This window comes from Mustela putorius, unplaced genomic scaffold (genome assembly GCF_011764305.1).
Source record: "Mustela putorius furo isolate JIRA1106 unplaced genomic scaffold, ASM1176430v1.1 tig00003834_pilon_pilon_pilon, whole genome shotgun sequence".
NCBI classification, from domain to species: Eukaryota; Metazoa; Chordata; class Mammalia; order Carnivora; family Mustelidae; genus Mustela; species Mustela putorius.
In genome coordinates, this window is record NW_025421987.1 from 10,223,428 (window position 1) to 10,236,293 (window position 12,866).

Here is a 12,866-nt window from a genome sequence, read left to right on the forward strand (position 1 = left end):
TATATCATAAGTATAGAACTGTTAAAATTTCACATGAATTTGTAAACAAGAAAGCAGATAGTTACTAACCAATATTTTGGGTAATATAATTTTCCTTTTGATAGAACATAAGTGGTCCAAACTTTACAAATTAGATGTATATACCCGAATCCTAAGTATGTCAGAAATAGGTTACCTGAAATTCAGATACACACAGATAAACATTTTAGTGCTTCCTTAATATTAAAAATGGTATTCTATGATCAAATACCTTCTAGCTTTTGATTGATCTGATATCTTTAATTTCCATGGAGTAAAATGAGAATTTTTCATCATAAGTAAAGCCTGGTTGTTCAGAATTTTCACTCATCTGATAATATAGTGGTGAAATGTTAAGACAGCACAACTTTGTGATTAAATGGAATAAATTTGATCACACAATGAAAAAAACAAAAGAAATCAACACAAGAAAGAATGATGTATTTGAGAACATTTTTAATAAATAATGTGACAAAATTACTTTTCTGATTATTGGTTTTCAGTATGCAAAATTATGGCTAAAAATAAGAGGTTTCTTACATGAACATAATGAAAACATTAATCACATGGATTGTTCCCTTAGTACTGCACACCCTTTCTATGCAACTTTCAAATTATCTAAGTGAACACATTTAGTTTTTGGTGAACACCAGCTTTTTTTTTTTTTTTTTTTTTTTTTGTGGTTCAGTTTTGTTTGGCTTTGTTTCCAGTGGGGTCAGGCCTGATACCCACGTATGAATAAGTGTACATTTTTTCCCTCAAATAGCACCAATTATCAAGTCAATGAAATTCATATAACGACAAAAAAAAAAAGGATCATAAAAATCTACAGTCAGAGGGCATCATTTGGCAACTCAAAGCAAGCAATGCCTCTCTTTGAGTTTATAAGAAAATCTTATAAGTTTCAAATTGGCCACAACAAACTTAAACCTTTTTTTTCTTTAAGTTCAGGAAAAGTAAGAACCATTGGGTGAATGGCCAACAATAAAGTACGCACGTTACTTCACCATCTGTCATCATTCAAATATTCCAAATACAAACATAGAGCATGAACAAAACAGGTTAAAAACGCTTCTCAACATTTTTTTTCAATAAGACAAAAAAGGTTAATAGTTACAATGGTTTACAAATAAAGTTTAGTGATTGTGCTTTTAAAACCAAAAAAAAAAAAAAAAAGATTAAAAACAGTGCATTACAAAAACAAAAATCAAACTTCCTTAAGTGGCACTTCTGAAAGTCGAACTGACACTACCAGAAGAAATTTAGGCCAGTTAAGATAGGGATGTCCTTATTCAATTGGTCATTAAAAACATCCATTTGTTTGTAATATGCATTTATAATTGCATTTGATTGAAAAATAGATCAAGGTTTTTTGCTAGGCTTACTTATGACAATGACTAGACAACCAGAGATCCAACTGGCTTACCCCTACTTCTCCAGAAGTATACTTCCAAGAATATACTTTAATGATCGAAATGAAGACAAAATAAAGTACCACCAGGGATTGCAAAGAGCATCTATTTACAATGTTTCTACCCCATTCAAATTGATTTGTGGTTGTTCTGCTTTTGTTACATTTTATTTTCTCCCAGCAGAGGGTGGTATGAAAGACTGATTTGAAAAATCATGTTAAAATGAAGTATGTTTTCGTTTGCCTTAGCAGTTGGTTATAGAAAGATTATGTCTTGAGAGCCCTTGGCATGAGGTTGATTAATCAATTTTGTATCTTTGATCAATACTTTTCTGAAAATTGGCTTGTATCTAAGCAGTGCAATGCCATATCTCGGGGGCAAAATGCAAAAGAACTGAGTCATTCTCTCTTGCTGGCTGATGGCTGGAGCAAGAAGTCAAATACGTCCCTTGCTGGAAGGAAGGTGTCATGGTTTGTTCCAACAGCGAGGGGAATAGGGAAGTTCTTCATTAGGGATAAGGATCAAGCAACAACAATAAAACTCCAATAAAATTTTTAAAAATGGTATTCCAATAAGAGGAATAAAAAATGACAATTTTTACACTCTGATTGCACTGAACATTTTATCTGGCGTCATGTGTCATCAGACATGAGGCGTCTTGAGTGATAATTTTCACATTAGATCTCACAAGCCTCTCTGGTTGTCTTCAGCTTTCAGTTTCCTGTAAGAGAAAAGTGTTTGTTAACTTTGAAAATAAATTTTAGAGAACAGTTTTAGAGTTTGTTGATTTATACGTTTTCAACCTTACAGTTGGTATTTCTTCGTTCATTCCCCGGCATATGTTAGAAAGCGCTCATGGCAACTCATTCATTTGTTGTTAGTTGGTTTTGATAGAAAATCCAATAATTCTCTGCGAGTGTGTTCTGTGCTATGTCTGGGTATTGGGGCATGTGGTGTTGGAGACAGAGGAGCAGTGGAATGTCCAGCCCCAACTCAACATTGTAGTTCAGATTTTATAGGTTTTAAGTATTAGAGTTCTGTATGATGACTTTTTGTCCTCCAGAAAGGTTCTCTTCCTTAACAAAAACAAACAAATATAACAACAAACCACACACACACACACACCCCAAATAAACAAAAGAACTTATAAAATAACCTCTCATAACAATTGTAGGAAGAAAGTCTTCTTATTCCTAATGTCAAAATGAAAATGCTTTGGGTATTACAGAAAATTCAATTAGACATCATTCCTTAAAATGTTTCATCTTCTATTTTTAAAAGTTCAGTTTAATGTTCATTTAACAATCTTCTTGGGATTAAATATATTTGTAAGAAGAGAAATTTGCACTCAACTGTTTTTGTTTTTAATTAAATGGGAAAAACACTGTCTTAAAAGTAGAAGGTGATTGTAATATGATATAATGTACTGTCAATTCCATCTTGTATTGCTATCTATAAATTCTAAGAAAGGAGTATATATTTGACTCAAAAAGGGTTCTCCTCTATCTGGGAAGGTTAGAGTCAAGGATCAGGTTGACTGATCAGGTCAAGGATCATTTTCAGAAGAAAGAAGGTGGAAGATAATTGGTCAAATTAGTTAGATTAACCATAGTGATTACTAGGGAGGCCAATGATAGCATAGACTAAGCACCCTCATTCAAATCCTCATAACTGTAACCTTACTGGTTTTTATAACCTACTATAATATAATACTATGCAATATATTATCTGGGTAAATAGTTCTTATTTCCTAACAACATGTTTGCCATATAAATCTCTTATCTGAAGATCTGCAGAAGAATATGCCCTCTAGATCTAAAAAGAAATTATTATCCCCATTTACAACTTTGGAATACATTTCAAGGAAATCATTAAATTCAAAGAATTTCAGTCTCTGGCATCACCAACATTCGGGTTTGAGGCAAAACAGTAACATTTCTGTAGACTGATAAATATTCCTGACTTTGAGGCTGATGTAACAACCCGTATAATACTGAGAAACTTGGAAAATAGTTATAGATACCTCTAATTCTTCATTATTATCTTCTCCTCTTTCATATCCTCCAAGAACTTGCATTTCTGCAATATTTCTTCGACCTACATTTGCTTGTTCTCTTTGTCTGCTTCCTGATCCTCTTGATGACATTGAGCTTGAAGAACTCGGATCTCTGGGATTATTTGATGTTGGAAAAGTAGGTCTACAGTAAGGTAGAATATCCTCTGTGTAATGAAATATAATAAGTGTATATGAACACCACTGTACTGTTTCAAGGCATAATGTAACATTTATATCTGTCATTCTGAATGAAGAAGCATCAGTGTTATTGAGGAATAAATGAGGACATTTTATAACAATAATTAAAAAGGCAGCAGCGTCCAGAAAAATAAAATAACAAGCCTCATTGTCTTTCCTGGTACTGGCTGGCATTCAAGTTGATTTCACTCACAAGCTCTTGTCCACCTCAAACTCACTTAAGACCAACATCATTAGAAGAGGAAAACCAAACCTGGAGTCAGACTTAGCTTCCAGTTCTATCCTTCATTATGTGCTCTCCGATTATTTTAGACTTTAGTGTTCACTTTTCTAAAAAAAGCGTTAATAGTATTTATACCCAGAGGTGCTCCCAGTGTAGACGTAAAAACAGAGGGGATCGTGAAATCCCTATGCAAACTATGAAGGGTTATTTCAAGGCATTGATAGAAACAAAGTCCAGTTTGCTCAAACCACAGAAACAGAACCAAGCCCAGGTTCACTTTCCAGACACTAAGATGTCAACCTCCATTTCAATATCATATTTACACTGTGAAGCCCTGACTCTCAGAAGCCTGCCATCATTGCTAGGTTAAAACACAAAGCCATTCTAATTAAATGCCATCTCTTTCATTTCTATCTCCATACTGCTTTTAATTTGGTGCTGCTTATACTGATGAGTGCTTACTTCACTCCAAAGCCTGTCCGCTCTATCCTTTGGACACCTTGATGGCACCTTTCTCCTTCCATTCTACTCAACACAACTTCCAGTAAGATTCGGACTTGCTGGGGTCTCCCAATCCATGAAGACCACTGTTTTTCACTCTTGCTTCACAGCACTGGGAATCCTGTGACCTTCATCAATCTTTTTCTCTCCATTGACTTTAGTTTTTGTCAGACTACAATATAAAATCTTTCTCTTGCTCAAAAGTTCCCCTTAAGCCTGTGCTCTACATGAAGAAATATCTTCTTCCTGTCCTTACAGTTCAGCAAAGCTTCTTAAAGCAATTAGGCTCAGTACTGGTAGACAAAACTCCCATTTACTCCGAATCCCATGGAAATCTGTCCATGCCCATGTTACTACAACAAAAGAGAAAATTCACTGTTGACTTTGATACTGCTAATCATGTTTCAGCCCTTATGTCTCTGAACTTGTCACTGCCCTTCATCAGGAAACCATCATCAAGTAAACTGTTCAACTGGGAATAGTCATTCCCAGCTTCTAGTTCTCCTCCTTTCCTGGCCAGTCTCCTGTGGGCTCTTAATGCAGTGCATCTTACATATTGCAGGTTTCAACATGTAGCCTACTGTATATACACATTATTTTCCCCACTCACCTAGGGAAATTTCATCCATTCTCACAGACTGTAAACTTTTCTAGATTATACCCATCATGGGGACAGGTATTTTGTGTTTCATGTTTTGATATACTCTCAACTTGACATATTGATAGTTTTGAGTGAGTGAATGTGTAGATTTAATTAATATTTTACTATGATAAATCATTAATTTATATTTACAACTCCTGATCTATGGTGAACACTTTCTCATAAGTATCCCTCAAACTCAATATGTCCAACATTGACTTCATTGGGTCCACTCTTTTCTTTCCTCTCTGTATTCCCTCATAGTTAATGACAATACTAATTCTTAGGACAACAAATAAGGAAAACTGAAATTATTTTAGAGTCTTCCCTCCCTTCCAACCACCTTCCAGTATGCCTTAAGTGTACTTTTTCCATGCATTCAAATATATACAGGTGAGCCTGATTTATAACACTAAAAAATGTTAAATTTTGAATATTCCACACACTCATCTCCGATCCTAGAGTCTGGTTTGTATTCTCCACATCTCTTGTCCCAGCATGGTAAATATCTACTAATAGATCCTTGCCTTGAATCATTCCTTTCTAAACCCTAATCACTCAGCTGCCTTCTTACAGGAACTATAGGCACTCTATGACTTATGCTTATGTCTACCTTAAGAGCTTCCCCTTTGACCACCTTTACTATCTAGGAACACTGGATTTCTTATAATCTTCTCAATGCACTTCAGAGATTTTCATGCTGAGTTTCTCTGGCAGAACAATCTATCCACTTTTCTTACCCAAGTTAAATCTCACCCATCCTGAACACTCAGGTTATGTGTCATTTCTACCAGGAAAGGTCGAGAAGTCTTTCTTTACCTTACATACCCCAAAAGACTGAGCTAACTGTCCCTTCTTTGGACTCTCAAGTATAGTATCATAAACATTACACCAAATGTGAGTATGTCTATAAACATACAGATATACTTATCTCTGTCTTTGACTATAAGCTTCATGAGGTCAAGGTTCATATTTACACATAAATCTCAGGACCAGTATAACGCTTTACAACACAGTGGATGTTTGATATATGTAGAAATAAATTGAACTAATTGAGGTAAATGTCAGCAAAAAGATCAGACATTCATGTCTAGAAGACCACTCTCTTTAATTAAAAATGACCATTCATTAAACATGTAAATCAAGGTTCCTCCTTCATTTTAAATAATGTCAACTGAATTATGAAGGTGAAAATTATAGCAATGCATAGAAAAGATCATTTAATGAAACATATACACAGGGTTATGGTTCAAATAAGAATTTGGGAAAGTAAGACCTATGAAATAATAATCTGGTCAGTGTATCTCAGTGTTTTCCATGAAATACGTTTTTTTGTTTCTAGATTAATTGTTCCAGTAATAGTTCTTTAGTTAGAAATATATAATATATATATTAGATTTTATTTATTTATTTGAAACACAGAGGGAGATCACAAGTAGGCAGAGAGGCAGGCAGAGAGAGAGGGGAAAGCAGGCTCCCTGCTGAGCAGAGAGCCCGATACAGGACTTGATCCTAGGACCCTGAGATGGTGACCTGAGCCAAAGGCAGAGGCTCAACCCACTGAACCACCCAGGCGCCCTAGAAATATTTTTATAACACAAAGGACAACTCATTAAATCTCTAAAGATTGGTAAAATAATTTCATCACTTTGTTCTAATCCTGCATACACCAAGATCTTTCCAAGTTTGTAAAATCTTCTCCTGAAGAATCCCAATGCTTTAGAGAAAGCTTACTTGTAGCAGCAAATTGGTCTACACTTTTCGGCCACATATAAACTTCATCATTTATGTCATGACATTATATTTATAAATCACTACTGGGAGTACAGTATGGGTTAAAAGTTCAGAGCCAGATCACCTTTTGCTTAACTGATAAAAAGTAGGCTCAGTTTTTCAAATGAGCCTATTGAAGTATCCCCAAAGATTCCTTTCCATAATACTCATTTCAGACTCTTTCATCAATCTTCCCCTTTTCTGTATTTCTTTCTCCTAAATGGTTTCTTCTCCTTCGTCTCTGATAATCCCATCTTAAAGTATTCCCACAAATTCTGTCTTCCTGGCAAACTCTTTCCAATCTCTCTTCTTCCCAACCTTCTGGAAAGAGTTCATCACCTCCCTTCCACAATTTTCATTTACTTTACAACCCCCTACAGTCTGGCTTCTATTCTGACTACAATACTAAAAACAATTCTTTTAAATGACACCCACAAATAACCTATTGCGAAATCCTCATGTGTTCTTCTCCCCAGCCCCCTCCTCCTGTTGACACCCAGTTTTTACTTCTGGGTGGCATTTTAGACTTCCTTCTTAAAATTTCCTTCTCCATTCTTTCTAGGATATTATTTTCTCTGGCTTGGAGATCTTGATTATTTTATACCTCTTGGTAGATCCATCTCAACTTCCATTGTAGAAAGTCATTCTTGGGCCTAACCTTTGAATATAATCATGGCTGATTATTGGTGTGTTGGGATGGGCTCACATGTTCTCAGAAGAGGAGTGTACAAGTGACTTCATATTAGCAGCTTGAAGCCAGTCATCTTGGAAGTAACTACCCAATAGAAATGGCTATAAATTAGGGTTTTGCTTTGCTTTGCTTTGCTCCCAGAGAATTGATTGCTCCACAATAACAAGTGTATCATGCTGAAAATTTAGCCTCTGTAATTCATACAATTGTGTTGCTGTTTCTAAAACCCACTCTCTACTCACAACCTTTCTCCTGATCTTTAAACTTAGCTCTCTAAAGTCTTATTGATTTTCTCCTATCTGTGCTCTTATCAGCACCTTAATCCATTCAAAAGTAAAATTTTTTTCCCTCAGACTCTTTTCTGTTTTGTTTTGTTTTGTTTTTCTTCCTACATTGGTTAGTACAATTAGGTTCCACTGGCCAACAGGACCATCTAATGAACATTTGAGTAACTTCCCCTTTACTCCATAATTTCATTCTATTTTTTTTTACTTTCAATTAGTCACCACTGGTTCTATCACCAAAATGTCAAAGTAGGCTGTTCTCTCCATTTTCTACAGAACTATTTGAATTCAGTGTTTTCATAGTTTATACCTAGATATTTTACAATGATCTGATACCTTCATCTATCCAAGTCCGAGATCTCTTCCTTCACTATAGAGGGCTGCCAGTTATTTTTCTCAAAATCTGATTCTGTCATTTCTTGTTCAAAATTCTTTACTGGCTCACCGCTGCTTATCTAGATCCCACACTCTAGATCATATTCCTAGCCTTCCCAATCTGGCCCAACCACCTTTCTAGTTTTACCTTCCCCTATTTGTGTCTGGCGGAACTAGAAATCCATATTCGCCAAACATTTGCTTTTACACTCACATGTTTTTTCTTTTTTCTCCAACAACTTTCTTTACCTGCTATCCCTTTTTCAGTTTAACCTGTTAGAATCATGCTTTCCTTTAAAACCCATCTCAACCGGCACCTGTCTAAGGGACTCTTCTATAATGTTATTTATTTAATTTAATTATATTAAAACTATTTGAGTACCTGCTTGTCTTCTCCATTAGAGAGTCAAATTCTAAATCTTATCCCTTTTCCTATGGCCTAAGAGAACCTAACAGTGCAACTTGCAAACATATGTTCAATCTGTATTTATTTGCTGTTTGAATAAATCAGTACCTTGGATGAGGTGAGTCTTTGCTGGTGGAAGGTCTCGTTTTGTGGCCTTGTTCGCTCGTCCTTTCCCATCATTTTGCTGTTCCTGTGCTTCTCTGATATCACCTGGATTGGTTCTCATATCAGCAACTTGTCTTCCATCCAAGACTTCTCGCCCCTTGTAACTGCCCACTTTTCTATCTGACGATCTGTCTGTTCTTGGTTCTATAGAAGGGAGTTTTGGCACCATTACAGGTCGCACCTCCAGCTGTGCCTTGGATTGGACAGTGGGTGACTTTATAGCAGGTGGTGGCACTGGAGGAGGTGGAAGATCTAGAAAGAAATATTGAAAATACTATAGAAGTCTGCCGCTTATAACATTGCTAAATATTAGTATTAGCATTGGAGTCACATTCAGTTGTGAGATAAGGTATCATAAATGAACTGGAACAATTGAAGACAACCAAGGAACAAGAAGATCAACAATTTCAATGTATTCTCATTGTCATACGGCAGAAAAATATTCAATCATAGAGCTGGGACTTAAAGACTTAAAGATTATCTACTCTTGGGATAGATAATATGGGCACGTGTGCTATCACTTCCTCTCCCCCAATCATGACAGACCTTCTTAATTGATTTCAGCATAATGTTGCTGGTCCCAGATGCATACCGCTGTTCTCCAGGCAACCACTTCAAATTGATTGAGGTTGGCACTTGAGTTGAGACCTGTTTGCCACCCTTTAATCTAGCCTAAATCCCTTCTTGTTCTATAAGAAGGGAAACTCAAATGCATCGACTTTCAGCTATTTTTTGGTCTCAAGTCTTGGTATGATCAGAACAAGGACCAATGCCCTTAGATTCCTAATTTCTGGTTCAGTGTCCTTTATACTATTTCATTCTATTTTGTGTTTACAATCTACCATCCATTGATGGGGTCTCTGCACTCTGCATCTGCACACAGAGGTTTCAAACCAGATAATCTCTGGTATAGATATAAGTGAATGTCACCTATTTATCTTCCATTATACATTACATATATATGTTAATGCATATATATCACATACATATATACATATAACTAGACATTATATATAATGCAACTTCTTACAGACATACTTAAGGACAGACATACTTAAGGATAAAAGTAGGTAAAAGTTCAATAACTTGATAGTTAAAAAATTTATTTTTTAAAGGGGTGCTACCCTTGGCTGCTATGTACATTCTAGGAAGCAGAAATAGATATCCTAATGGTAGTTGGTAACTTAGTAGAAGAATATGAAGAGATTTTAGTTTTAGGTTTTTGCCTTTACTATGGAGGATGAATTAAAAGGAAAGGCTTGAATCCAGGAGGGCAAGAGGTTATTGTTATACCTCAGATGATAGGGGATGGAACTGTATTGGTGGCTGTTCAGATGAGATATATTTAATAAATATTAAGGAAGAAAAATCAGTATTATTTAATGATCAGTGGAATACAGGAAAGGAAAGATTCTAAGATGACTTTTAAGACTTTTGTTATAGGGGCGCTGGGTGTGGTGCATAAACAATGAATCTTGGAACACTGGAAAAATAAAATTAAATTAAAAAAAGAATTTTGCTATAGTTGACTAGGTGGATGAGAGAAACTTCACTGAAGATAAGGAAGGAGGGATGAGGAAGAGATGGATGGCCTATAGAGGGGGAGTAGGAGCACAATTTTAGAAAAGTAAATAGGAGGCACCTTTGAAGTACCTAGATAGAGATGTCTAATAGGTTTTTGTACATAAAATCTGACTTTCAAGAGAGGCCAAGTACAGAGATACCAAGATTTGGGAATTACCAGCACGGTTTTTTCAGCCACGACTTCAAAATGGTAATTTTCATATGTGGAGAACTATACTTAGGACTCCGTTATTAAAATTGGTCCAAATTTTACTTACATATTTTTGCTGTCCATTCTCATGGCTCATCATGTTCTAGTTTCATATAAATAGCCTCTAAACATTACCTAAAAGGCTGGCTAGAGTACAGAGAATGGCATTAATTTTCTCCTCATTTTACAAAATCTAATTTTTTTTTTTGCCTTACAACATATATTACCATTGTTGTTGTGCCTGGTTTTCCTCTTTACTACTTCAATGGATTAAAAAAAATACTTTAAAAAAAGGGTAGTGTCATGAGAGTTGAGAGTCCTTCCTCATCTGCTACTTGTTTATTAAAAATAACCAAAAAAAGAGAGTTAAAAACCAGACTATACTAAGTGGCATAAAGCCAAGTCACCCAAGGCAGAACAGTTCTAAGTTCAGACTGAGCCTGGGACTTGGAATGAAAGGAGAAAAATCTAATTCAGAACGTATCTGGCAGCAGATGGAGTGAGTGCCCGCAGGCTCATTTCCACACTATCTCCTTGCCATAGACCTCACCCCCAAATTGCAAACACAGATTATCAAGCAGGCAGAAAGTAACTGCCACTATCAACAAATCATAAAATGTCTGGGTTCATCAGATTACCAAAGCTGATGATTACCACTATTATAAGAGCGCACAAAATCTCGGGAATATGTGACTCTCGAGACAAAATCTATTTCCTGATGCTCTATAACCCAGGTAGAAAGTGAGAAGAGAATCCAGGAGCAATTTTAAGAGTTCTAACTTCCTAAATGTAATTGCTTCTATATCTAGTTGATGATGAGAGGCAAATACTTGTAGGTTTTATTTCCCATACAAACAGGTTACCAAATAAAAATTTTTAGGTATTATAAAATAATTACTGAGTCAAAGCAAGGATTATTATAGCATGAACAATTCTGTATTTCACAAGGTGATAAATAGTACTTTCACCCTGAACATACCAACAATAGCTCAAATTGGATTCAACAAATAATATCATGGACCTGTTTTACATACATATATGTAGAGACACTTTGTATAATCCTATAAACGTCATTCTTTATACAATGCTTTCCAAATACTGGTATAACGTATATAAAGTAAAATGTCAGAGCACAGACATGCAGACAGTTCTGCCGCACTAACTCACTATGGAGATCCAGCACTCTATTCACTTGGCTGTTCGAAGTCCCAAGACCTTGTAATTAATGATAAATCAAGTCAAAATAACATCATTCCAGAGAGGCTGGTGAATTTATAATTTATGAAAAGTAGGGCTGGAGAAATAATGTAGATTTGGTTTTTAAATCAAGTATGTAAATGCATCGAAAGGGTTGAAAAGAGGGGGTGGGGAGAATCTATTAGAAGGTCCTACAAATGCACTTACGCTTGGCTTTAACTCGCTAAGACTCTGAGTAATAAATATTCATGTATTTTAATCCTACCCTTCGTCTGGGTTCAACGTGTAAGCGACAAATATGAGATAAATAAACAGATTCTTCCTGTCACAGGACTCCGCTGCGCACTGTACTCCCTGGGTCTCTCTGAGGCCTACGATTTACCCACAGAGTAAGGTACGGTTCACAGGGCTACAGGAACTCTGTTCCCTCAAAATTCAGATGTTAAAGTCCTAACCCCCTGTACCTCAGAATGACATGGTATTTAGTTATAGGGTTGTTGGTTGTTTTTTTTTTTTTCTTCAAGATTTTATTCATTTATTTGACAGACAGAGATCACAAGTAGGCAGAGAGGCAGGTAGAAAGAGGGGGAAGCAGGCTCCTTGTTGAGCAGAGAGCCCGATGTGGGGCTCGATTCCAGGACCTTGAGATCTTGACCTGAGTGGAAGGCAGAGGCTTTAACCCACCAGGCGCCCTGCATATAGGGTTTAAAGAGGTAATTAAGGTAAAGTGAGTCCTTGGGATGGGCCTTAACCCAATCTACTGGGTTTCCTTCTGTGAAGAGGTGATTAGGACACACACAGAGATGGAAGAAAGACAGAGTGAATACACAAGGAGACTACCGCCATCTACAAGCCAAAGACAGAGGCCTCAGAAGGAACCAACCCTGCCAACACCTTGATCTTGGGATTCTAGCCTCCAGCTTCCATGAGAAGATAAATTTCTGTCATTTAAGCCACCTACTGTATTATGAAAATACAGTATTATGAAAATATAGAAATGATTATAAAAAATGAATATAGTTTGGACTCACAGGAATCACCACAACTACTCTTCATTGGGTCAGACATGACCACTCTTTAGCCTTCTTTATACTGTTTACAAAAGATCTATGACACAACTACAGAAGTCGAACAAAATTTACGAAGTAAAGAT

The 12,866-nt window shown here is 36.1% G+C and overlaps 1 protein-coding gene across 8 annotated transcripts in view; it reads right to left on the bottom strand.

Moving 5' to 3' along the window:
• Nucleotides 1-454: 454 nt before the first annotated feature.
• Nucleotides 455-12,866, bottom strand: part of ROBO1 (roundabout guidance receptor 1) — a 1,168,989-nt gene continuing 1,156,577 nt past the window's right edge. For all 8 annotated transcript variants that reach the window (XM_004770828.3, XM_004770829.3, XM_004770834.3 and 5 more), the window contains 3 exons: nucleotides 8,686-8,994; nucleotides 3,454-3,650; nucleotides 455-2,151 (listed from right to left, as the gene is read on the bottom strand). In XM_004770828.3, coding sequence (XP_004770885.1) covers nucleotides 2,137-2,151; nucleotides 3,454-3,650; nucleotides 8,686-8,994 — 521 coding nt within the window. In that variant the 3' untranslated portion in view covers nucleotides 455-2,136. The remainder of the gene's footprint in view (nucleotides 2,152-3,453; nucleotides 3,651-8,685; nucleotides 8,995-12,866) is intronic.